Genomic DNA, 25,913 nt, shown 5'->3' on the forward strand with positions numbered 1-25,913 from the left:
GTTTGGGTACAGTAGTCATGGGTATACGCGGCCACAAGATGTAGAATACTTCCGTCGGAAATGGATTTGGGTGTTCAAAGTTCTGCTGCTGCAGGTTTGCAAGTTATAGTACAATATAAGTTTGTCCTGATGTTTTTCTAAAATGTTCGTGACGAGGCTCATTCCCATGCCAATATATTTATGAAGCTGGATATTTCAATTGAATTTTGGTATAACGTCCATTCATTTGAAACACACTAAAAGTGGAGTAGCGTGAATAGGAAGCTTACTTAAATACTGAAAAAAAGTTTGAAATTTAAAAATATCTCAAAATAAAAAGTTTAATAATTAAGGCTATATAATATATAAATTAAATTTATATAATTTGTAATTGAGTCTATATAATATATGTATATAATAAATTCAGAAACGGAAGATTTGAAAAGTTATACATTTAAAAACGGTAATTCTCAATTGTTACTAACTCCGTTTTTTAATTCCCTTCAAAATGAAAACTGCAAGACCAATCAGCTTTTCGCTCTGCCCACTTTTGCACCAATCAAACGGGGTCTGTGGAGGAGGAGTGGAAATAGGTCGCACATGCTCCAACTTTGAGCAACAGTTGTAGCGACCTCAAATGAAAAAAGTGTCGACATCCTAAAAAAATGTGAGTAAAGGACCATGCTAATGTAATTTTCATTTTCAAAATTATGATTAGATTGTTGGTGAAGCTGCAGTGAAATAGGCATGGCTTTCCAATCTCTCTAGATTTTTTATGCACAATTTATTAACCAGCCTTATTTCACAGTTCTCAAAATCTCTCCATTTCTCTTTAAAACCGGCCTAAAATAATGTGGAAATTGATTTTGTTCGCCCTGCAATGCAGATTTTCAAAAAAACTCTCTATTTGATGAGACTGGCCGAATTTTCTCTGTCGCCCAAGAAGTAACAATTACTAAATTCCATGTGAACGGTCCAGATACATCAAAAACGTTGTGATAATTCGATCTTTCCGTAATCCGTCGTCTCTCAACCATTTATACCATACTCTATTCACAGTGAACTTTCTGACTGTCACGTATCTCGTTCATCGTTCACATTATTCCATTCATCCATCACGTCTTATTCTTTCCCATGTCTGACAAATCGATTGATTGTATGTGTGTTAAGAAAAAAGATCAGCACACGTGATAAGAAATACTCGTTATTACGGACCGGAGGGGCAAATGGCGGAATTTATCTTTTGACTCTTTTTCTCCCTTGATAAGATACTTGGGTACGACAACGTTGTTTTAACTTCTGAAGAAATGTCTGCAAAACCATTCTGCTGCAGACCTTTATCATCACTTTATCGATATCTTTTCGGTCGTTCAGAGATCTTCATGCTTATTGAATGTTTGATCTCAGACAGCTGACGATGAAATGAAGTGTATGACAGTTCGGGGAACCCCTCCTTCAAACCTTTGGACTGACGTTCCGAAGGTTCAACTTCATGTCTACTTCGCCAAGTTTCAAATAGAAACTGAGTAAGATGTTTGTGGAACGTCTCTTGTTATCGCCAGGCACAAATATGCCTACCTCGCGACTTGAAGTTAACCTACAACTCCTTTCCCGTGAAGAAAATTGCTAATAAGCTCGATAGTAAATTACCATATCAGACAAGTAGGTGAGGTATAGACTTCAAGTACTTCTTGAAGGCACTGAACGGAATGGCAAAATTAGTCTACTTTTTTGGACAATCTAGAAAATTATCGATTCTTAACCCTATTGTAGAGTTTTGCGTACTTTCGAAACTTTTCATTCGAGACCTAATACCGTAACTTTGCTCAAAATTCAAACCTTTCTGTAGCAGCGTCTCCGGGAGAGAGGTCGACTTCGTGTTACAAAAAATAGGTATTTCGATGGAAACTGTTTACAAATTTCGTAGAACTATTCGATCTAATAGTCTGATTTTAAAATTTTATATGAAATGTTCAACATTTCACAGCATACATGTCCACAAGATATACCCAAAACCTTTGGACCTGTATGATCGAACTCTGTTGTATGATTGTGACAGGAAAGTTAATGGGGAAAAGAAGTGACATAAAATAAACTGGTTTCTATTTGGGGGCCGTGATTTATGGATATTCGTCTCTGATTCAGATGAAAGCCGCGTGTTTATGTTTTCTAGTTTCAACTTTTGATTACGCGTGTCATCAGTCCTGTGGTATTGTAATCATCGAATAAACCCACTTCCTGTCAGTTTCCAGCCCCACCGTTTATTGCAAGGAAGCTCATAACATTAGTATTGTGAGTGCACGATGCACACATCGCTAAAAATATCGGAACATTCATATAAATAATTACGGAAGCTTTTTGTTACGCTTTTCTAATAGTAAAACTTTATTTTTCTCATTTCTATAAAATGTATTTTCTATTAAAAAACCATCTCAAAAAGTTTATTTGTCTCTATGAGCAAGACGGCCTACACTGGCCCTACGCCTAAGCCTAATAATGAGCTAACGGCTTAATCAAGTAGGATAGATCATTTCAAAACCGAATTGCTCTACTTCGTAAAACGAAGCGAACCACTCCAATTAAGAAACGATCATTCCTACTGGCTAAATCCGCCAGACTGACTAATTCAAGAAAACTTTGCATTCATATATTATAGTAACTCTTATCAAGATGTACTAGATTAACGTCATCACGTGGTAGGAAATTTAATTTTAAATTAAATTCGATTACTCAATTTATCTATCTTTTTACGATTATTCATTTCTAACACTTCGAACGCGTTTTTACATGTAAATAGAACAAATGAAAAATATGTTTATTTATAGACTACTGCGCGATACACCCCCTTCCCCCCTCCCCCTTTAATGTTATACTGAAATCTAAATCTTGAATTTCGACAAATTCTTCGTTCTATTTTAGAATCGTGCCCTTTTCATGTCGACATGTCTTTTTGTATTGTGCCAAGAAGCTAGGATATAAATCCTTGGAAAGCTATAATTTTCAACACAAAACACTTTTCTCCAGGAGCATGTCGATGTCCTCGCCAAGCCCTCATTTTGTGCTATTTGAAAATTCGAATGATGAGGCTTTGCGGTTTACTCATTTTCCTCAGCTATATTGTCTACGTGGATAATGCTGTTACTGCAGTGAGTTGATTTGCACCAGAAAGTGTAATGCAGACATTTAAAAATTAATATTTAAATGTGTTTTTTTGTAAATTTTAATCGGTTAATTGTGAACAACTTTTAAAATACTTATTTTTCGCCATAGAAAATGGGGTTTCGACATTTATTTACAGAGCTAAGCTATAGGTCCTACCACGATCAAAAGTTTTCGAAAATAGGCATGCGCCTTCAAGAGGATACGGTACTTTTTCCTGTAGTTTTCGAAATTTTCGTTTCTCCTTTTGTTGGATAAAATTTTTGGTTTTTCAAAAATATTATGAATCAAAATCAAACGAAAAACAAAAAAAAACAAAAAGCAAAGCAAAATCGCGACATAAAAAAATATACCGTATACCATCATAGACGCTGGCGCTCTAGGACACTTTTCGATAAAATGACTTTTTTTTTGCTCAAATTAGCGAATTCTTTATTTAGCAGATTGTGGAAATTTATCAAGACTTGAGTTTTCATGTCGGGACCAACCGAAATATTTCAGAACTTTATCAGTGACCCACGATCAATGTTCCCGAAGATGGTGAGAACTAAAAATGCTTTTCACTTCTTGCAATATTTCATGGGAACTTTTCGACGAATGTTCCGAAATAAAACAGAAATGATTGAGCATTTCAATTATTATGATGATCAAGTAAAAGGAACTGATTGTCATATTCAAGAGGAATTGGATTTTGCCAGATTTAAATCATATTTCGATAGATATACAAGAACTCATTACAATCCTGAAATTCGTATTATCTTTGCAATAATGACTAAAGATTCTTCTCATATGACGGTTGAATTCCATGTTACATCACAATCTTGGTTTGGATTCGAAGATCATTTTCATATGATTATCAGAGCGGTTAATGTGAGTTTTCGCGAAAAATCTGACTTAGAAATATGAAAATTTCAGGACGAGAATGTCGGATGGGGAGTTCGTTATCTGAGTATGGCCTTCAATTGCTGAATAGAGATTGGTTCATTCGGAAATATGGAAAGCAAAAATAAAGCACATAAATATATCGAACAGATTAGTTAATGTTGCATTGTCCGTACACAATAAATTATGAATTGTTTCTCTAGAAAGGTCGATAAAATCACTTCAAATCTGCCACTTTTGCCTCGAGAAGCTTCAGCTTTTCAACCACTGACCCGATTTCTTGCTTTCCTTGGGACTGTAATTTCAATAATTTAATTTGTTTATATTCCTCGAAACAATTAAAAAACACACCTCATACTCGATAATCGCTTCTCTTCCTTGCGCGACTTCCTTTTCGAGTTTTTCTCTGATAGTTTTCAAATGTGATAGTCCACCGGCAAAGTGTTGAACTTGTTCGTGAAGACGGTTCAATGCTTTAACCTTATTAACATTGCTTGGAAGAGATGAGCAAGCGACATCCCATTTTTGCATAAGCTCCAGAATTTCATCAACTTTCTTGTCAAGATTCTCGTCGATATCATTGTTGGCGCGTGTCTCGTCGATTTTTTCAAGTTTGGTAAGCATCATATTCAAACGTTGTTCAAGACCGGAGACATACGAATGATTAAGCGTTTCGCATCTCAAACATTTTTCATACGTTTTTATTTTTTTAAATTTAAGATATCTCACCTGAGTTTGAGATCTTCAATGGTGTCAAGTACGGGAGCTGATGGAATAACCGAACTTCCAATAACTTGTTCGATTCTTCTCAACCTATTTTCAAGAGTTGCCACTTTCGAGTCAGTGCGAACATTTGGTAACTCAACATCATGCTCAACTCGTGCAGTTTTTCCATTTGACTGAGCCACTTGCAACGTTTTCACTTCTTTCTCTAGATTCTCAAGAACCTCAGCGTTGAGCAAATCCGTTTTAAGATTTTCATCAGCACGAATTTGTTCATTCAGATCGGCGACTTCGTACAAAATGCGATTCAGTTTTTCGGCTGCAGTCTCGGTTCCCGAAAATCCTGCACCAGTAACTTCCAATACGTATTGATTGTTTCCAAATGCGTGTCGCCGCTTTTTAGCAATCGAGTCAGAAAAATCTAAATTTAAAAAAAAGATGATAAGTAATATTATTTTAAAATTACCGCTTGAAGTCAAGTTCAGTACCCGGTTTTTGTACTTTTTGAGAGCTTCGTCAACGTCAACCGAAATCTGTAAAAATCAGAATTCACTAAATATTTATATTATTTAAATTAATTAAATACAAACCAGTTCGATATCCGGATGAGTTGGATTGTCATTTTCAGGTTCACTTTTTTGAACTTGACTTGCAGCTCCGTCAGACTCGTAGATATCTTCTTTTCCAATAGATGACATTTTGACGCAAGATTTGAGAGTTTCTAGAAAACAGAATTTGATTTAAAATATTTAGGATCAAACGGCAAAAATTTAGAAAAATGAATAAACAAAATGTATGATAGGTTAAAGTAATAAATCGTGCTAGAAACATCAAAATGGCCGTGGAATTGATTGCGAAACAAGTAAATTAGATTGTCCGAGAGGACTACACACAACAATGAGTTACTGCGCTCTACCGGCACGTATTAGAGATTAGAGGCGACAGAGTTCAGTTTTGGCAAAAACGTTCGATTGTTCGAATTTAAACAGTTTTATTGTATTTCGTTCTTTTTATTTATTTTTCTGTAAATTTATTAAATTTTTAAGTTTCAGATGTACTCAGCAAATAGATCTCATCGCGCTGAAACAAGAAATCGCTCAAAAGATGAACTCCGAAAGGTAAACAATCAACTTTTCCAAAACTAAACTGATATTAAGATTTTCAGGTTATCAACTCATTGGAAAAAGTTCGTCGGTGGGAAAAGAAGTTAGTTCTTATCAAGGACACAAATATTCGGATCTACAAATGGGTTCCGGGTAATTTTTTATTTTAACACGTATTTCGGTATTTAGAAACTATTTATATATAAATTTATATGAAATACTTTTTTAAAATAGTAATTATTAAAAAAAAAACTTCACACTTATATTTTTGATACAATTCAATGACTCTGCATTATGAATTAATAACATATTCTGCTATATAAAAGTTTTGAATTTCTCAAAAAAAAAACCAAACTTTCAATACAACTTTTTCAGTGAGCGCTCAAAACATAATGGCTCCTCCAAAGATCAAGGAAGTCAAAGAAGTGGATGAGGAGAGCAATCAAGTCCCATCTGCTGAGAATTCCCAGGATTCCACCAGCGTTACCCAACCACCACCACAATTCGATATCAACGAAGATTCCAATTTTTCCACTGGCGATCACTTTGATAGTGACTCCAATCAAACTTTCGAGCCACAAAACTATCAAGGTGGAGCCACTGGTTCAACGGATTTCAGTTCGATGCGCGACGCTGAAATGACATCAAAACAACCATAAAATCTTTATCTAATGATCTCTAATCTGTACTCATTTTGATTTCATGTTGTATCATATAATCCTGATTCATTCCGAACTTTATCTCATTAATTCAAAAATTTTCATGTTTCATCACATTTATTTTTAATAATTTTTTGTATTCACCAGTTAAAATAACAAGTTAAAACTTTAAATAAAACCCATTTCAGTGCTGTTTTTACAAGTGAATCTGCCATTGAGAGATTTAAATCTTAAAAGATGAGTATCAAAATAGTAATTGTTGCATAGATCAAAGAAAAATGTGAAGAAGAAGAATTCAGAACAAGCTTCTCATTGCGAGGGCAGAATCCGAAAAAAGATTGTAAAGGTTGGGGATATCCATCAGCAATATCAAATACAGATCGGGATGAATTCATTCGAAAAACTTGATTTCCACGTAGAAGATGAATTTCTTTTTCATAAGTGAAGGCAGAATGTACTCCTTTTGGAACTCTCGCCCAATTCAGATCAGTATCTTTTGGATACCTTTCATCAACTCTTCGATGATACATTTTCTCGTCTAATTTCCAATATCGAGATCCTTTCCAAATGTATACAGCAGGCGGACTGAAATGGAAATTATATTTGATTTTATTAAGTTGTGGTCCTGAACGAACCTTTTCAGCTACCGTACCCTCAGAGTAGTTTCTCAAAATGTATTATGTACCGTCTTTTTGGAAATATTTAAATAAATGTTTTTTTTAAACACCAAGATAATCTTTCAAAGTATCAAAGTAAATCGGTGAAAAGCTGCTAAACGATCGCGGGTACGATATCTGAAAAGTTTCGTTCGTGCCAAGACCCGAGTATTTTTGATTAGCAATGTGTTACGTTTTGGTAACATTTCAAACTTGAAACAAATATGTTAAAAAGTAACGATTTTTCAAGTTTACGAACTTTCGAATTTTCGCTGAACCTACAATTATCATTACTCAATATTTATTTTTTACTAACTGCTTTGATTACTCACTTGAAATAATGCCACTCATAAGCCAAATCCACGTATTTCTCATTAATTCCGATATCCGAAAGTCGAAGAGGTGCGTGAACCATGTGATTTCCATAGATGACATAAATCATTTCTCCAACAAAAACCCAAAGATTGTGCCCAACAGTGACGGCAGCATCAATCGGATTTGGTAGTCCGGGAAATAATTGATTAATTGGAACTGCTTTAATTATAAGACGCTTCCAATCAGACGATACACGCCAAACCCATTGACTCTGGAAATAAATTAGATCATTCGAGAAAAGGTACTGTGACTGGGTACGGTAAGTGACCGAAATTTTGTGAAACTTGCTGTTTGCAAAGAAAAATACTGTAACTGGTCTCGATTTCATTTTTCACGATTTCATTCGAAACTAGGGCCCCTAGCTAGGGTATTCCTCAAAGGTCCACACTTATAAATTGCAGCTGAAAAATTTCTGTCGTGCCGAGACCGCGTACAGTATCCTTCCGCTAGGAATAATAACGGAACTTTGCATTTGTACTCTGTAATTTTTTACCTTAAAAATCAAATATTCTCCTCGATACTGCACAACAATCGGATTTTCCACTCTACACTCATTTGGTCGAATATCATCAGATTCATGTTCCCGTGTTCTACCTCTATCTTTCTCAGTTTTCCGTCTCTTATCCTCATTTTCAGTTTTTCTTTCTTCTTCTTCATTTTCTTTTTTTGAAGCTTTTGCCCCATAATAAGATCGCATATTATATTTATCCATTGAAGTAAACTTCCACTTCCTTGGTGTATCATATGCAAACATCACACTATCAATATCCGGACTATGACTGAATCCAAGTGCATGTCCCATTTCATGAGCAACTACTGAGTAAAGAGAGTTTGCTAAAATTGTATTAATCGTTACGAGACCTTGAATTTTAACATACCGCCCATTCGTTCTGTGTAATTAGTCATTGCAAATTGAACTCTGTCATTGATGTGAATTTGACCATTTGTCGGGAAGAAAGCGTGAGCCAATGTTTTTGTGTCAAAGCGTACAGTACAAGGGTAATGATTTTCTCGCTGCAAACAATTGCAATAGCATAGAAATGTCTGTCTACCTGCCTACCTAAAACGCCTAATTAAAAATCCTAATAGTTGAATTTTTCAAAAATTATATAAGATGAAAATTGATCTACATCACAGTACAATCGCTAAGGTAATGCATAGAAGTGAAGTAGGCGAAAACAACATTTTAAATAGTTTTGGTTATTCTCACCCCAGCGGAAATGACCATCATCGGGTTCTTGACCGACGACTCCACAATCTCCACATCTGCAAGTTCGCTCCACTGAGAAGCTGCTTGATGCATCGTCCGTCTCAAGTCATCTAGAGAGATTCGTGTTGAAGTTCCAACTGCTTTGCATCTGAAAGAGAATTGGAAATTTGTTGTTCATGGACCCGATATACCATATTAGACAGGAAAGGACCCATTGACACCAAAATCATTTTCTTTACCTTTTGTCATTGAAACCATTCTCAAATATCAAGAGATATTTGATAATACAAAGGTATAGGGAAAGAAGTGAGACTCTAGATGTATGTACATCACGATCACTAATCAACGTACCAAACAACCTCCTAAACTCGCTAAATTGCGTATCTTCAAACTGGCGTACCTTGAAAAATACCCATCTAGGAAACAAATGTTCAAGTAACAAAATGATTAGAAATATTTTATATTTCTTCTGCATTACTTTCTATTGCAAAACACCAAACATTGGTTGAGTTATACAGAGTCAAAGACATTTTACCAAAAGCCACAAAAAAATTTGTGAACTTTTTTGTTAAACCAGGCCTAACCCAACATCCATTGAATTTCAAAAGAAAAATATTTTTGAGTAGTATTTGAAAAATATTTTGCTAGATTTTAGTAATTTTAAGATTTTTGATATTTTCATGTTCAGCAAAGTTACAGACCGTTTTTTGAAAAATCCAATATCAGCCATAAAACTCTTCATATCCTACGCAAAAACTTGAAATTTAGACTAAACATCGTCATTTTAAGTGCTCTATCGAGTACCATCAAAATTTTTTCAAAAATAATGTTAATCTCGAAAATCGTCCTCCGCTCCGAAAAATGAAATCGGATGTTTGCCTTTCGGAAAATGACAAAAAATGAAATTGGGATATTGGGGTCGAAAAAAATATTTTTCGAATGATGAGAACACGCTATTCACGAATTTCGTGTTCATTTTAGTTGAATTATCGTCCCAAATGACCTGAATATAAAACATGAACGTATTTTTCATTCTCACGTGGTCTTGCTTAAAAACAATTGAAAATCTGATCGAATTCTCCCTGTTGAAAAAATGTCACGTGGGAATGAAAAATACTTTCATGTTTTATATTCAGGTCATTTGGGACGATAATTCAACTAAAATGAACACGAAATTCGTGAATAGCGTGTTCTCAGCATTCTAAAAATATATTTTTCGACCCCAATATCCCAATTTCATTTTTTGTCATTTTCCGAATGGCAAACATCCGATTTCATTTTTTGGAGCGGAGGACGATTTTCGAGATTAACATTATTTTTGAAAAAATTTTGATGGTACTCGATAGAGCACTTAAAATGACGATGTTTAGTCTAAATTTCAAGTTTTTGCGTAGGATATGAAGAGTTGTATGGCTGATATTGGATTTTTTCAAAAAACGGTCTGTAACTTTGCTGAACATGAAAATATCAAAAATCTTAAAGTGATAAATTGTGGCAAAATATTTTTCAAATACTATTCACAAAAATTTCTTCTGAAACTCAATGGATGTTGGGTTAGGTCTGGTTCAACAAAAAAGTTCATAAATTTTTTGTAACTTTTGGTAAATTTTGTTTGACTCTGTACACAGAGTTGTCTTTTGCAATAAAAAAATAATGCAGTAAAATGAAAAATATTTTTGATTTAGACGCCCAATGTTATAAAAGTTCAGTAGCTTTGAATTTACATTTTCTCTCTTATTTTGAAACATTATTGGACACCTGACTTGTCTCGTCAACTAATTTCTCCTTTCTTCTCTACTAAAAGAACCACATGTTCGTTGCATCTTCTCTCCTCCACCAATGCCAAGCAGCACCACTTGGTGTAAACTATTTTCTATTTATACAATTCTTCGACGACAATTTTAGGTCTTGAACTTTGTACTTTTGGTTTAGACGGATGTGGTAAAAAATATGCTCTTTCGCACAGAGACGTGACCGAGTTTTTGAAAAACCATTCTGTGGAGCCGATTACGGGGACAATGCACCATGTTCTTTTTATCATAGTGGTCTAGGTTTCTCGCTTTCCGTCTATGGCCACGATGTAGTAAAATCCTGCTTGGACGGTCTTGAATAGCACCCATGTGGGTGCCTAATGCAAAAGTACACATTTATGAATTTATGAACCTTTTCTCAAAAAATTAACATTTTTCTCAAAAAGTTTCGGCAAGATATTTCTTTTTTACTTCGTGATAGTTGGATGACGTATTGGATTACGAAATGTTATTCTAAAAAGTTACATTTGATAAATTTGATATAAGAATAAACGAAATTCAAAGTTTTAAAATCGATCTACTCTTTCTAGGAGGTTGTGATGCTTAATCTGATAATAGCATAACAACCGGCAGAATGAGCGGATCGACGAATCTTTGATCGAGTTGGAATACCAGAGAATTTGTAAGAACTTGTATACAAAATACTTAGTAGAACAATTGAGGAAGAATGGAGGAATGAGTGAAGAGTTGTAGGGTGATCGGAGGGGCACTGCTGGTCTAAAAGAGGCGGAGTCTGAGTCAACGGGCATTGACGAAAGAGTATACTGATCAGAGAGACATTAGAAAGACCTGGAGAATAGTATAAGAAAAGTGGAGAAATTGAGAAAGGGCAGCTGGCGAGTTTAAAGCAACGAGTAGCAGAAGGACCAGAGGGAGCCCTATCTGCGATTCCTCCACCACTCACACTGTCTCGTTCTCGGCTGGGATGAGTTTTTTGGATTGGCGATGACCGAGGTGAACAGATAGGTAGTATTCGGATTACACTCACACACCAAACACTTTTGATGGTGAGCCGATGGTGAACTCCGGAGTAGTTGGATGACGTATTGGTATGGATGTAAAGTCAGATGGGTAAGTCAGACTAGACGAAAGATGATATCTTGATGGAAAATTGCAAAGGTGACAAATATTCAATTTTTTTTGATTGGAAAATATAAGTGCTCGAACTTTTGACACTTTGTTTTGTTGAATGCTTTTCAAATTGGATGTGGCCGAGATTTTTTCTCACTTTATTTTTATACCACAGATAATTTTGAAACTTGCTAAAAATGATATCACAATGGTAAAATATCCCATTTTTACTCAGTGAGTGATCAAGTTTATTTTTTTGCGATCACGAAGTAAAATTTAACTACTATTAGCGGGAGAAATTGTTAGACTAAATTGTAAGAAAAAGTATCGAAGCTCACCCATATGTAATAATCTTTTCTTTCCATTTGAATTGTGGAGGTGCATAACGTTTTCCTCGCGACTTCCTGGAACATTACCGTTTTTAACAAAATGCAAAATTCGAAAAAAAGAACCGTGTACTCTTTGAAAGATCTTAGATTTCACTAAATTACGATAATTGCACACTTTTTTTTAGTTCAATAATTTCAGAACGTATTTTCTGCGAGTTTTCGATTGTACTGTTGTTTTAAAGGAAATTCGCCTTGTGAAAAGAAGAGCCCAACTTACTGATGATCTTCCACATCAGGATGTCCACATCTCGGTCTTTCCATCATTTGTATTGTTCTTTCATCAAGTTCACCCGTTTCTTCTAATCCAGCCATTCTTTGCATGTTTTTCAATGCGTCTGATAATGATTCGGAGCTTAACTGATTATCTCCACTTGTCAAGTAGCCATATTTTTGAAGGAATTTGGTCTGAAACTTTTTAATTGATGTTTTTAAATAGGAAAATGTTTGATTTTGAAAGTTAATGAAATTTTACTACACTGGGATTAACTGTCAAAACTTTCAATATTAGATATCAAGTTCAACTTACATGATCTACATTTTGTGCAATTTTAAGCGTCACCAGAAGAAATAATATTATCAGAATATCATGAAGACCAGTGAACATCTGAATAAAAAAATAAAAAGAAGATGAGTAATGACTTTTAAAACAATTGAAGAAGTGGACAGGAGGGTTATCAGTGGAACAAAAAGTGTAAACAGGTTATTCGAGGATAAGAAAATGCTGACTCATTAGCACAAGACACTCAGAACCCTATACGAGCATGAAGCATACGTTTGTGAATCATTGACGGAAAATGAGAAATGATAAGAGTTCTGAGGAAAATGTTTCAGAATAGTCAAAAATAGGAACAGATATAAAAACTATGGAATAGTTTTTTTTGTTGATTAGTCAAAGCTTATTGCCGTCGTAGTCAGCTGGCAATAAATTGAACTCGAGTTAATAGATTTTTTATAAATTTGGCTATTCCAGATCTTAAAAAACGCGCGTTGCTAATTTGAAGGTAATCAGCAATGTAATACACTCCATTTCCCCTTAATTTAATTTTCCTAGCGTACAAATTTGAAATATTGTTTTCGACTTGTTTGAAATTTATGAGAAGTTATATTAAATCATAAATTTATTGAAATCTTCCACAACTGAAACGTTTAAGAACAAAAAAACGAAATTTTCAGGTGAGTTTTTGTTTTTACATTATGATTCCTCCAACAATGATGAAAAAAGATTCCAGGAAAATTGAAGGGAAGCAACAAAATGTGGGCATTTTATAGGAAACTATGATATCTACTACAATTCAAATTTTTATACAAATAATTTGTGATAATGAGTTGTTTGTCTTAGTCATTCGAAATTGCAAACATTATTTACAACCAAAAATGGGAAGTAATCTTGAATTTGATAGAGTTCTGATAAAATTAATAAGAGTATGGTAAAGGTTTCGAGAAATTGGAGTATTGAATCACATATTAGGTAGGGAAACCATTTAAAACCGTTAATATAATGCCAAATGTCATAATATCACTTTTGAGAAAACAAATTTATTTCTAAATTTACAGTCATCGTATGCTGGTGAAGGTAGCATATGTTTTATAACATGACTCTAAGAAACTCACAAGCTACATATTTTGAAGAATATTTTAGTGGGTTATGCAGTCTTTGAAGAACAATTTATAAAGAGAAAGTTAAAGTAACTTCACAATCTAGTTTTAAAAAAATGACACATTCACCAGATGATGCCAAAATTTTGCAACAAAAAAAAACAGAAAACTACAAAAATGACACAAGGAATAACGAAGTGACCTGTGCTTCACATAATGTCTCAATTGTAATTCTAGCGGTTTTGTGATGAGTGTGCTCATCAAACTCATTATCCATCTAAACGATGGGAAAACACTCACTATCTATTTTTTTTTCCTCAATTTAACCTCCTTCTTGCTCTCAGTTACACATTACACGAAATGATGTCTAATGTCTCCTACGACCACATTTTATTTTTCAAAAAAAGAGAATGGTCAGTTGGGATCAAAAAAGAGACGAGAGTGTCAGAAAAAAAGATGAAAGGAACGGAGTGAGATTGAAAGGAAAAGAAGGTAAAAGTATTGTTAGATAGGAGAGGAAAAGCGGAAACCAATTTATGTAAATTTTATTGCATTTTTCAAACGTATTTTCATCTTTTAAAAATGCTGTAAAAAGTCATTATGCATAGAATATGAAGACAATTTTTTCCTAGTACTGCATCATTGTCATCTTATTTGAAACACGTCAAAACATGACTTTCCAAAAATTATTACGTAATAAAGATATTTAACAAGAATTTCCAGTTATCTCGTGTACTAGGTCAAACGGGCTGAAACTATCCGTGGCAAATCAGATTTTTAAAAAAGTCAATTTTGTAATTACTCATGTTATATTACAAAAAAAAACTCATTATGTTTATCGACTTTCCAATATTTTGATATTGATAACGAGTGCTTGGTTACTGTAACTTAGGTTTTTAACGGATTAAACAAAATTTCATGTGCTTTTTGTTTCAGACAATTTTTGAAAGAGGAGAAGCTGAAAAAGGAATAACAAGAACAACAAAACCGTCGCAACAAGTTGCAACTTTTGGTAATTTACCATAGTAGTTTTTCAAACCTACTAGAAAATGGCCAATATGCAAAAAAAACTGTCACATTTTCCATTCATAAAATATTTCGACGTTTTCTCTTCTGAAAAGTCCACCAAAAAATTAATTGAAAATTGCGATGACCATCTTAAGTGGCGAAACTAAACAAATTAGTAGAAATATATATTACTACAACTGAATACTACTACTACGACTAATACCCTTCTACTTTTTCTTGTTACTCTTTTTTTCAAGCAATACGTACACATGAATCAGTTTGCATCTGGCAGGAGAAATTAAAAACGGAAAGAACAGAAACCAGTGTAAACGTACTCGAATACTTTGATGATCAATACAGAAAAGGAAAAATCTCCAATTGGAACAGAAATCTGTGTATTCTGTTCAACGAGCCGTCCTTCTTTTGAAATGGGTTACGAAATACATCTTTCTCTCGAGGGGCGCATAAACTTACATAAAAATAGTCGGGCAATGATGATGGCACATTGAGTTTTTATCGTGGCACCCGGGAATAAAATAGCCAAAGGTTTTATGACAGCTTTTCCGAAAGAAATTAAATATTTTTGAACTTGGCTTTCATCGAGTGACACAATAATAATAATCATTGTGTAATGTCATTGTTCGTGGAACTCTAAAAAAAACTACATATAGCTAGATTCAAGAAATTGTAACTCGAACAACACAGTGAATTTTTTTGTAATTTCTATTTTTGCCGCATCAAAACAAATGTTTTTTTTTTCAATTTGAGTTTCTTCCAATTTCAATGAGTACTTTTATTTTTACATAAAATTGATTGTTAAAAAACAAGTTTCCAATTTTAATTATCAATTGCATTTTTCTGTTTCTTTTCATTTTTTTCTGCCTTTTTAATCCTTATCATTTCTTTGATATACTTTAATGATTCTGCATATTCCGTATTTCTTTGCGTCTCTTCTTCCACACGGTGTTTCAGCTTTTCAATCTGAAAAAATTAATAAATCTAGTTTTTCCCACGACTCTTCTAATACCTCTTCAATCTCAATTGGATCTTGTTTCATAAAGTCTAATTTTGCCTCCATTATCTTTATTTGCTTCTCCAATTTGATAATTTCGATTGCTTTTTCTTGTTCAATTGCCGCGAATTTAACATTTTCGGTTTCAATTTGTACTTTTGAATAAGCGATTTCTTTTTCGAGGCTTTCAGCTTTCAAAGTGTTAGCTTCAAATTCTTCTTCCAATTGAGCAATTTCCTTCTGAAACAGAAAATATACTGGATCAGCTTATTACGATACCCTATACTTATGCCATAAGACAATACGCCAAGCCTTCAAATAGAACTTCTATTAATCTCACAACTTACAGCAAAAACCTTATCGTCGTCTTCCTTTACGCCCACATTTTCTGGCATCTTTGGGTCAAAATTAAACACACTTGAAAATATCTCATAGATCTGAAACATTTCAATATAAATGTTCAAATTTTGAATAACTACAACTTCTTTGAGTTCTGTTTCGATTTCTCCAACAATCTGATCCACACTTCGTTCTTTCGGTGGAGATATTTGTTGATGAATGTCAGCGTAGTATTCGCATTGCTGCAAGAGTTTCACACAGATGACATTTGACAGAAATGAATACCTCAGTAATGAAAGTTCTCACAGTTTCCACTTCTTCTTCAATTTCCTGTTTCAACATATTTTCCCGTTTCTCGTGAGCTTTCACGCGTGCCACTGCCATTTCTAGCATTGCTTGACTTTCTTTTCTAAAGAGACTTTTACACTTTATTAAAAGTAAAATTTTAAAAAAAAACAATTATTTTAGAAAGTGTTTTCTAGAAAAATGTGGAGACGATGGTCTTTTGAATTCGAAGTATATTTTAGTTTTAAACAATTTGATTCAAAAAATAAACCCAATAATTTATTTTTTAATTTTCTTGTTTTTTTAATGTTCCAAATTTGTGTACCTTTAATCTTCCTAAAAATGTAAGTACTTCTTGTCTACACGCCTGACTATTGCCATTTTTTTGAAAAATTAACTCACCCTACTAATAAGTGAAGTACGGTAACTAAATTAACACGTGAAAATAGACGGTAGGCAGGCAAATAGTAATTCCCTACCTAATCTTTTCAATATAAGCCTTTCTCTGAAGCTGTCGATGCTCAGAAATCAGATCAAACTCATTTCGTGTTGTCCATTTTTCTTCTTTCATTTCTCGTGATCTTGCTCGCTCCTCTTGAACTTTTTTCGCGTGTTCGCGTGCCAGCCGACGCTTCTCTCGCAGCTTTTCATAATATTTCGTTCGATTGGGCATTTTTATTGAAAAGAGATGATGAAGGGGACTTGCGAAATTTTGTTGGATTTAGGAAGGAAATGAAAAACTAAATTCACGATTTTTAGGTCACGGGTGACTGGGCTTTTTGAGCGGAAATTGGTTTTTCGTATATTTTTCTGCACACTTTTGTGTGTATGAGTGTTTTGGAGATTGTAATGCTTTTTAGATAATGTTAAAAAACAAGAATGGTCCTAAATTTTTCGACGTTGCAAAACGGGTTTTTCAAAAACGCAATTGAATATATAACTGTAATTCATGCGCTTTTCTCAGCTGAACACTATTTTAAAGTTGGAATAGCGACAGTTGGAATATTGTCAAAATATACTCATAATGAATTTAAAAATTACTATGTAGATATATGGACTCTAATGTGTTTTAGGGTTTTTCAAAATTTTCAGACTTTTTTTTTTGGCAGATTGCCAATTTTTTTTGGTAAAACGTGGACACTTGGAGATTCATGTAGCATTTTTGTATATTCAAAGTTCTACAATTTTCAGACACGAAAATATTTTTGAACAAGTTCCGAAGTTGTAATAGGCGCTACTAAAGACGTATAAACTTTTGTGTTTGGTCTTGCAATGAATGAAGTTTCTTGTTCGCAGAATAAAAAGTATACAATCTTCGCTGTAAGATCCAGATCTTTTTTTAGGTCACATTGGAAAGTTGAAAATATTGCCAAATCGTGGCAAGCAAAAAATTGCAACATGCTAATATCTTTCTAACCCTATAAACATCCCTTCAATCCCCTATTTTTCAAAACCCCACACTTATAATACCTTTTCCCTTCAACCCTTACCCGTTCCATCACTTTCCTCCCTATTTGCATCTTTCTTCTCTCACATGACCCGTGATGCTTTCTCCAAACCAGTCCCCACCATCCATTTCCGTGCTTGCATCATCATCATCATAGTCGTCAATTTTTCAAGATTGTATCTGTCTCCCTCTCGTTTCCCCACAGCCGACTTAACAAACACCTCTTTTCCGCACTTTCCGCACCAAAAACATGTTTGCGTCTCTCCGTGTTTTCTACCGAGATAGCCACACGTCAAGTAAGCGCCAGTGATCTCTCAATTGATAATACTTTTTTAAAAGGTTTCTCAGTTAACTGAACAATTGTGAGGAAGATACAAATAGTTATGACGTGGCTTAAAAAGAGAAAAATGATGATGAAATAAATCATCACTATTCATTGCTATTCGTTAGAATGCAGGATATAAATCACGATTTTCGTTTTCGAACACAACTTTAAACTTCAATTTTTCCTTTGTTTCTCTGAAAACTTTGCAGTCATTTTCAAGCTTCCACAGAACTTTACAAAAAAACTAGATTTTCTCCAACGTGGCGATATTCCCGAGTTTCGAGAAGAATCCAGCTTGTCAATGCTGTATAAAACCTTTACTTTTCTATCGTTTCCATTATTTCTTTCACTGCACCTGTTACTGCCAGGTGCTTTATTTCCGCCTATCGTCTATTTTGTTTTCCTCCTACCAAATTTGACAACCCTCCGCAAACACTCATTCCTATTTTAGCCCGGTGAAATTTCGATATGGAGAAAAACAAAAACAAGTGTGAGCTTCCACTTCGGAATAATTTCCGGAGAATGAGAATTGTACAATTTTCTCCTATAAGACCATACAATAAAATTTTATCAGAAACATGAAGCTTTGGTCATTATCATTTTTTGTTACCCTTGAAATTTGATCACAAGGCTTTAATTTTTCATGAGACGTCAATTTTTTCTGATGATAAATAACATAGTTCAAAGTATTGCGTAATGTTTCAATTTTAACATGACACATAATAAATCAGAAACTCGAAAAACGTATTTAAATATAGATTTTGTCGGGAAGTTTAATGTGCAACTGTCTCGATATCTTTCTTTGAAAACATTTAATTTTTATTATATTTTCCAAACTGGATTCGAGAATTCTCGTATTCTTAAACAAATTTACAATGAAAATATAAATAATTAATTTAAAGGAACATGTTCTGCAATCCTCCCTGGGTCCCGCCACGAAACCGCCACGCACTACCATGAAAGGCGCGTTCGCATTCGTTCTGCCGCTCGTTTCTGTTTTCCAGATCTTTCCATCATTTTCTTCATTCATTCGCGCTCTCTCATTATCTTGAGTTGCCGGCTATTTTCGCTGCTCTCTGCTTTTTCGTATCGCTTTTTCACTCTTTCCAGCATTCAGAAAATTGCATTATTTCGGTTTTCATTTAAAAAACTCATAGCAAAGTATTTTGTTATTGATTTCGCAATACTTTCGAAAAGTATCGGAAAATTTTAATGTTTAGTCTGTGCGTTCCTCATTCCCTGTTCTCGTTGTACTCTTAACTGATGTTTTTAAATTTAGTTTTCCGGGGCTCTCTTGAAAAGACCCAATAGTCGTATTGAACCTTCGCCTGATCGCCACTAGCTCATCTTTTAGTCTTATGACGGGCTCACATGATTCTCCCCAGTGTCCTCCCGTTTTCTCACTGCACTTGTTTTGTCGTTCGTTCATCAGTACAAAGTACAAGCACTTTCGCGTCTGTCTGAAAATTGGTTCGGGTGCCGTTAGGACATTATTCATACTTTCCTGCTAGTCGCAGATTATAAAAAAATGTCCTTGACCGTCTGCTCTTTCTTATGTTCTCCCTATATATGCGTCAAACGAACAACTGACCCTGTTCACTTTTCCTATTCTTCGTTTCATCATTTTCTGTAACAAAAATGGAAACAATACTTTACACAGACGTCACTATTATTCAGGCCTATGATTTCTCTATCGTTTAGTTAAAGATGAAAAGAAACTGGTCGACCCAGTTGCATGACGAGAAAAAAGAACACCCCGTTCGATTTTCGTTGTATTCCCTCTGCACACATTGTCCCCTTCTTCCTCATCATTTCTTTCCCTACACAGCACTCTAGAATGTTCTTCTTGTGCAGAAAGAGTGCCGTTTGAGTCAGCGACCCCCCCCCCCCCCCTCCTTTCTCTTGCTCTTCCTCACTGGTTCTCGTAATAGGCGACTTCTTGCTAACAGAAAGTGAGCATAGCAACATTTTTTACTTTGTGGCCTTCAATAATACGTGCGTCGTTTAATTAGAATGTTTGAGTAAAGTTCAACGTGTAGATTCAATATTCACGTTTTGGGCGCTCTTTAATTTATTACTGTCAAGAATCAGTTTACCAAACGGTGAGTTTCTTTTTTTTTGTCTAATTGTAAGATTTAGCGGGGTAAAACCAACAGAAATGTCATGCTTTTTTGAATAATCTCAATCAGTTGTTATATGAATTATTTTCCCATTTTAGCAATACTGCTTGGTAGTTATTTTCGGTCAGAGAAACGAGGACATCAGCTGAACATCTGCGTCTCTAACAACACTCGGGGAAGGCGGAGTCAGTGTGCGCGTGCGTTGGGGGTTTTATCGATCGTTGAGGCGGGCATACAGCAGTCATACACCCCATTCGACCAGAACGCTCCGCTCGCGTGCCACCTTGTCTCCATTCTCATTTCACTTGTCTCTACTCGGACATTACTCCTCATCGATTAGCTCTTTACTACCATTTTACTTTTATGCCTTTCTTTTTTCGTTTGACTTGCCTATGACGAGTGGGGATGAAGTTTGCTTTGTTAGTCTTACTAGTGTATCGATTTTTTGGGTAATATTTCGCAACTTTCTAGGACTTTCTTTCATAATCACCTCTTCTCTCGCCTCCTCATTCCAGTTTTATTCGCACTCATTTTCTATTTTTTCAGCAATCATGCAAATCTTCGTCAAAACGTTGACTGGAAAAACTATCACCCTGGAGGTGGAGGCTTCCGATACCATCGAAAATGTCAAAGCCAAGATCCAAGACAAGGAAGGAATTCCACCAGATCAGCAGCGTCTCATCTTCGCCGGAAAGCAGCTCGAGGACGGCCGCACCCTGTCTGACTACAACATCCAGAAGGAATCTACTCTTCACTTGGTTCTTCGTCTTAGAGGAGGAATGCAGATCTTTGTCAAGACTTTGACTGGAAAGACCATCACACTTGAAGTTGAAGCTTCCGACACGATCGAGAACGTCAAGGCCAAGATTCAAGACAAGGAGGGAATCCCACCAGATCAGCAGCGTCTTATCTTTGCTGGTATGTTACATATAACAAATTTTGTTCATGAGAGACTAATTTTTTTCCAGGAAAGCAATTGGAAGATGGACGCACACTCTCTGATTACAATATTCAGAAAGAGTCTACTCTCCACTTGGTGCTCCGCCTCAGAGGAGGTATGCAGATCTTCGTCAAGACATTGACTGGAAAGACCATCACACTTGAAGTCGAAGCTTCCGACACGATCGAAAATGTCAAGGCTAAGATTCAAGATAAAGAAGGAATCCCACCAGATCAGCAAAGACTTATCTTCGCCGGAAAGCAGCTCGAGGACGGCCGCACCCTTTCGGACTACAACATCCAGAAGGAATCAACTCTTCATTTGGTTCTCCGTTTGAGAGGAGGTATGCAGATCTTCGTCAAGACATTGACCGGAAAGACCATCACCCTCGAAGTCGAAGCCTCCGACACCATCGAAAATGTCAAGGCCAAGATCCAAGACAAGGAAGGAATTCCACCAGATCAGCAGAGACTTATTTTTGCTGGTACGTTGGCAAAATATCTAATATTTGACCTAAAATTTATTATATATTTTCAGGAAAGCAACTCGAGGATGGCCGTACCCTTTCGGACTACAATATCCAGAAGGAATCAACCCTCCATTTGGTGCTCCGCCTAAGAGGAGGAATGCAGATCTTCGTCAAGACTTTGACCGGAAAGACTATTACTCTTGAGGTTGAAGCTTCTGACACTATTGAGAACGTGAAGGCCAAGATCCAAGACAAGGAAGGTATCCCACCAGATCAACAGCGTTTGATCTTTGCCGGAAAGCAACTCGAGGATGGCCGTACTCTCTCCGATTACAACATCCAAAAGGAGTCTACTCTTCATTTGGTTCTCCGTCTCCGAGGAGGAATGCAAATCTTCGTCAAGACTCTTATCGGAAAGACCATCACCCTCGAAGTCGAAGCCTCCGATACCATCGAGAACGTGAAGGCCAAGATTCAGGACAAGGAAGGAATTCCTCCAGATCAGCAACGTCTCATCTTCGCTGGAAAGCAGCTCGAAGACGGCCGCACCCTTTCGGACTACAACATCCAGAAGGAATCAACTCTTCATTTGGTTCTCCGTTTGAGAGGAGGTATGCAAATCTTCGTGAAGACTTTGACTGGAAAGACTATCACCCTCGAAGTCGAAGCCTCTGATACCATCGAAAATGTGAAGGCCAAGATCCAAGACAAGGAAGGAATCCCACCAGATCAGCAGCGTCTTATCTTTGCCGGTACGTTATATAGATATACATAACTCAAATCAACTATTATTATTTCAGGAAAGCAATTGGAAGATGGGCGCACGCTCTCTGATTACAACATTCAGAAGGAATCTACTCTTCACTTGGTTCTCCGTCTCCGAGGAGGAATGCAGATCTTCGTCAAGACTCTTACAGGAAAGACCATCACGCTCGAGGTGGAAGCTTCTGACACTATTGAGAACGTGAAGGCCAAGATCCAAGACAAAGAAGGTATCCCACCAGATCAGCAACGCTTGATCTTCGCCGGAAAGCAACTCGAGGATGGCCGTACCCTTTCGGACTACAATATCCAGAAGGAATCAACCCTCCATTTGGTGCTCCGTCTCAGAGGAGGTATGCAGATCTTCGTCAAGACATTGACTGGAAAGACCATCACACTTGAAGTCGAAGCCTCTGATACCATCGAGAATGTGAAGGCCAAGATTCAAGACAAGGAAGGAATCCCACCAGATCAGCAGAGACTCATCTTCGCCGGAAAACAACTCGAAGACGGTCGTACCCTCTCCGACTACAACATCCAAAAGGAGTCTACTCTTCATTTGGTTCTCCGTCTGAGAGGAGGTATGCAGATCTTCGTCAAGACATTGACCGGAAAGACCATCACCCTCGAAGTCGAAGCCTCCGACACCATCGAAAATGTCAAGGCCAAGATCCAAGACAAGGAAGGAATTCCACCAGATCAGCAGAGACTTATTTTCGCTGGTGAGTTCATATTGTTTTTAGAATTAAAACTAATTTTTATTGTTTTTCAGGAAAGCAACTCGAGGATGGCCGTACCCTTTCGGACTACAATATCCAGAAGGAGTCTACTCTTCATTTGGTGCTCCGTCTCAGAGGAGGTATGCAGATCTTCGTCAAGACTTTGACTGGAAAAACCATCACTCTCGAGGTCGAAGCTTCGGACACCATTGAGAATGTCAAAGCCAAAATCCAGGATAAGGAGGGAATCCCACCAGATCAGCAACGTTTGATCTTTGCTGGAAAGCAGCTCGAGGATGGACGCACTCTATCCGATTACAACATCCAAAAGGAGTCGACACTTCATCTCGTTCTTCGTCTTCGCGGAGGAGACATTTAAATCGAACCCATCAATTCACTCGTTATTCCTCCTCGATCTCCGTTCAAGTAACAATTATTTATTCTTTATTCCTTCGGGAATTTCTGTATTTTAATGAACGAGCTCTGAATAAATTCATTTTCGTGTACTCAAACGATTTATCTTTAACAATAACAAACAACAAAGATAACTACTCTATGAAGTGTAAGGTTCAACTATATTTATAGATCAGATGCTGGATTGTCCTATGAGTTGCGCTTTCAATGTCTGCGAATTGGCGTCGGTGATCAGAATCTTTGCATATTGACCAGGTTCCAAACAGAGTTTCGAATTGTCGAACACTGCTTTCACACCACCATCGATCCTTCCATGTGAAAATGATGCATCCCTTTTTGACTTCTAAAAATATTATTTTAATTCATTTTATTGGTGTTTATAGATGACTCACTCCTTCCAACAAAACCGTCTGTTCCGACCCGATAAGCGCTTGGTTCAATTTCAATGCTTCTTCCCGAAATACAGTAGTCAAATCTAAATGTCTTCTTGCTTTTACATCTTCTGGAACATCGTCTGTTAACCGATGATGTGCTCGCGTTTTCTGAAAATAATCTGATAGGAACAATTTTCAGCAACTGACTCACTCCACGCATACTGTAGGGGAAAACGAAGCAGAATGAATAACGAACGGCTCGAATGAGGGAAAGTGTGTTCTGATGAGCTTGTTCAGTTTCTCCACAGAATCCGGCAATGAAGTCACTTGTCAGAGAGACGCCTGATAAAATAATTAAGTTTTGTTTGAAGAGTGATTCATACTCACTTGGTAAAACATGTCTAATATCATCAACTAATCTCAAATACAGATCTCTTGTGTATCCTCTTTCCATCCGTTCCAATGTCTCATCATCTCCACTTTGTGCTGGAAGATGAAGTTGTTTGCAGAGATTTGGACGGGATGCAATAAGCTCGATCAACTGAAGGTTATCATGATTATCAATTAAAGCTTCATAAAAGTTACCTGCATCGGGAAATCCTTTGGATGCGGGGAAGTGAACCGAAATCGGATATCTGGAGCTGCATCAGCGACTTTTTCAAGCAATGTTGTAAAGGTCAGGCCCCCACTTTTTGGTTTATAAACAGTCTTAAAACCGGGAACTCTGTCCTCTTGTGATGTCGATGGAGCCATTGAGAAATCCATCGATGTCATATCTCTATAGCTATTCACATTTTGTCCAAGTAGTGTGACCTGTTTGTATCCCTGATCTCGAAGCCTCTGAACTTCTTCTACAATTGATTCAATAGGCCGACTTCGTTCTCTTCCTCTTGTGAATGGAACCACGCAGTATGTGCACATATTGTCACAGCCTCGCATGATCGAACTGAAGTTTTAAAATGTTTTTTTAAAATTGAAATTTTTAAATCGACAAACATGAAAGCCGTCTTGGAAGCACTATCGACTCGAATCGGTTGCACATCTGCATACGTTTCATCGAGAGAAAGTTGCACATTAATTCCATTTGAACCACCTGCAGCAACTGCGACAAGGCGAGGAAGATCTCGGTACGAGTCTGGACCTGTAAAATTTGAGGTGTTTATTCATGAATTTTACGCATTTTTTAACGCACCTGCGACAATATTAACCAAATTCCGCTTCTCTAGCAAGTCGTGTCGTACTCGTTCTGCCATGCAACCTGGAAATCATTTTTTTACCTCTAATATTTAATTTTGTTTGTTGGAAAATTGAAAAATATCAATTTCAAAATTAATTATATTCTATTTTCACGAATTTCCGATACCCGTTAGATTTGCTTAAATAGATTTTTCAGACGACTCGCCAATTTTGCACTAAAACTACGGTACCCGGTCTCGACACGACAAATTTTTGTTAAATGTGAGAAGGTAACAATTTATAGAGGAAGTTTTTTAGAATGAAGTATTTTTGATTTAATAACAAAAAAAAAAAAACTAACCCAGTACACCAACAATCTGTCCTTTATTCACCGAGTTCGATCTGATCAGTTTTAACTGATTCCATACTTTTTTCTCGGCTCCATCCCGAATAGAGCACGTCATCAGAAGCACAATATCAGCATTTTCCTTTTTATCACTTTCTACGAATCCATACTTTGTCATGATAGATCGAACGATTTCCATGTCACTAACATTCATCTGACATCCATATGTCACGTAGCACACAGTTCTTCCATTTCCTTGTAAATCTTCTGGATTCAGATATTCTTTTGTATCCTCGATTGACGGAATGATTGCTTTCTGGCGTTGTTTTTTAGTGGATTCTTTTATGAAATCTGATAGTTGAAGTCCGTCTGTAGGAATTGCTCTTTTCGGTTTTACAGCGGCGGAAGTACTGCACCCAGAATGAGCCCTATAGACAGTTGAGCAGGATCCAACACTGCGGAGCCACCACTGGCGGAGCATTTCCCTGTAATTTTTAGTTTCAAGAACTTCAATAAAAGTTTGATAAAAATAATTATTGTCACAATAACCCTCTCTAATTCTAA

General features: G+C 36.2%; 8 protein-coding genes and 2 non-coding genes across 11 annotated transcripts; 5 read left to right on the top strand and 5 right to left on the bottom strand.

The window, feature by feature from the left end:
* The first annotated feature begins 31 nt into the window (after positions 1 to 31).
* C28H8.2 (uncharacterized protein) lies at positions 32 to 4,216 on the top strand. The gene is made up of 4 exons (NM_001395335.1): positions 32 to 94; positions 3,004 to 3,125; positions 3,640 to 4,008; positions 4,054 to 4,216. Exons 2-4 carry the CDS (start codon positions 3,060 to 3,062, stop codon positions 4,105 to 4,107), a joined length of 489 nt encoding a protein of 162 aa, NP_001382286.1. The 5' UTR covers positions 32 to 94; positions 3,004 to 3,059; the 3' UTR covers positions 4,108 to 4,216.
* On the bottom strand, positions 4,104 to 5,464 carry dnc-2 (putative dynactin subunit 2). The gene is made up of 5 exons (NM_065885.9): positions 5,334 to 5,464; positions 5,210 to 5,276; positions 4,750 to 5,164; positions 4,372 to 4,699; positions 4,104 to 4,315 (listed from the first exon to the last, which is right to left on the bottom strand). The coding sequence occupies exons 1-5, from the start codon at positions 5,439 to 5,441 to the stop codon at positions 4,238 to 4,240; spliced, it is 996 nt and encodes a 331-aa protein (NP_498286.1). The 5' UTR covers positions 5,442 to 5,464; the 3' UTR covers positions 4,104 to 4,237.
* A 331-nt stretch (positions 5,465 to 5,795) lies between these two features.
* On the top strand, positions 5,796 to 6,697 carry bcl-7 (BCL7-like protein; the record flags this gene model as incomplete). Its single annotated transcript, NM_065886.6, has 3 exons — positions 5,796 to 5,861; positions 5,909 to 5,999; positions 6,222 to 6,697. The coding sequence occupies 3 exons, from the start codon at positions 5,796 to 5,798 to the stop codon at positions 6,503 to 6,505; spliced, it is 441 nt and encodes a 146-aa protein (NP_498287.1). The 3' UTR covers positions 6,506 to 6,697.
* zmp-1 (Matrix metalloproteinase-A) lies at positions 6,605 to 12,663 on the bottom strand. The gene is made up of 8 exons (NM_171138.3): positions 12,544 to 12,663; positions 12,235 to 12,422; positions 11,967 to 12,032; positions 8,747 to 8,894; positions 8,415 to 8,550; positions 8,030 to 8,370; positions 7,494 to 7,747; positions 6,605 to 7,090 (listed from the first exon to the last, which is right to left on the bottom strand). The coding sequence occupies exons 1-8, from the start codon at positions 12,619 to 12,621 to the stop codon at positions 6,736 to 6,738; spliced, it is 1,566 nt and encodes a 521-aa protein (NP_741156.1). The 5' UTR covers positions 12,622 to 12,663; the 3' UTR covers positions 6,605 to 6,735.
* On the bottom strand, positions 11,059 to 11,157 carry mir-67. Its single transcript, NR_000275.2, has one exon. It is a non-coding gene; the product is annotated as a pre-microRNA mir-67 (primary transcript).
* Positions 11,140 to 11,270, top strand: EGAP1.4. The gene has a single exon (NR_052341.1). It is a non-coding gene; the product is annotated as an Unclassified non-coding RNA EGAP1.4 (non-coding RNA).
* On the top strand, positions 11,431 to 12,498 carry EGAP1.5 (Ovule protein; the record flags this gene model as incomplete). Of its 2 annotated transcripts, none has more annotated exons than NM_001356789.2 (2): positions 11,431 to 11,628; positions 12,157 to 12,498. In NM_001356789.2, the coding sequence occupies exons 1-2, from the start codon at positions 11,609 to 11,611 to the stop codon at positions 12,434 to 12,436; spliced, it is 300 nt and encodes a 99-aa protein (NP_001343792.1). In that variant the 5' UTR covers positions 11,431 to 11,608. The 2 variants fall into 2 exon arrangements, with proteins under 2 accessions (NP_001343792.1, NP_001343793.1); NM_001356788.4 differs by having other exon boundaries at positions 11,546 to 11,628; positions 12,143 to 12,436.
* A 2,736-nt stretch (positions 12,664 to 15,399) lies between the features above and the next one.
* On the bottom strand, positions 15,400 to 16,930 carry EGAP1.1 (uncharacterized protein; the record flags this gene model as incomplete). The annotated part of the gene is made up of 5 exons (NM_065887.4): positions 15,400 to 15,602; positions 15,649 to 15,873; positions 15,981 to 16,214; positions 16,258 to 16,381; positions 16,737 to 16,930. The coding sequence occupies 5 exons, from the start codon at positions 16,928 to 16,930 to the stop codon at positions 15,459 to 15,461; spliced, it is 921 nt and encodes a 306-aa protein (NP_498288.3). The 3' UTR covers positions 15,400 to 15,458.
* A 3,765-nt stretch (positions 16,931 to 20,695) lies between these two features.
* On the top strand, positions 20,696 to 23,537 carry ubq-1 (Ubiquitin-related). The gene is made up of 5 exons (NM_171139.8): positions 20,696 to 21,067; positions 21,118 to 21,573; positions 21,627 to 22,310; positions 22,359 to 23,042; positions 23,093 to 23,537. Exons 1-5 carry the CDS (start codon positions 20,701 to 20,703, stop codon positions 23,416 to 23,418), a joined length of 2,517 nt encoding a protein of 838 aa, NP_741157.1. The 5' UTR covers positions 20,696 to 20,700; the 3' UTR covers positions 23,419 to 23,537.
* A 5-nt stretch (positions 23,538 to 23,542) lies between these two features.
* On the bottom strand, positions 23,543 to 25,834 carry F25B5.5 (CDK5RAP1-like protein). Its single transcript, NM_065889.8, has 8 exons — positions 25,365 to 25,834; positions 25,020 to 25,085; positions 24,824 to 24,968; positions 24,413 to 24,773; positions 24,215 to 24,368; positions 24,039 to 24,169; positions 23,846 to 23,995; positions 23,543 to 23,796 (listed from the first exon to the last, which is right to left on the bottom strand). The coding sequence occupies exons 1-8, from the start codon at positions 25,828 to 25,830 to the stop codon at positions 23,626 to 23,628; spliced, it is 1,644 nt and encodes a 547-aa protein (NP_498290.1). The 5' UTR covers positions 25,831 to 25,834; the 3' UTR covers positions 23,543 to 23,625.
* Between the last annotated feature and the right edge of the window lie 79 nt (positions 25,835 to 25,913).

The sequence above is a fragment of the Caenorhabditis elegans genome, chromosome III, assembly GCF_000002985.6.
Source record: "Caenorhabditis elegans chromosome III".
Classification (NCBI taxonomy): domain Eukaryota; kingdom Metazoa; phylum Nematoda; class Chromadorea; order Rhabditida; family Rhabditidae; genus Caenorhabditis; species Caenorhabditis elegans.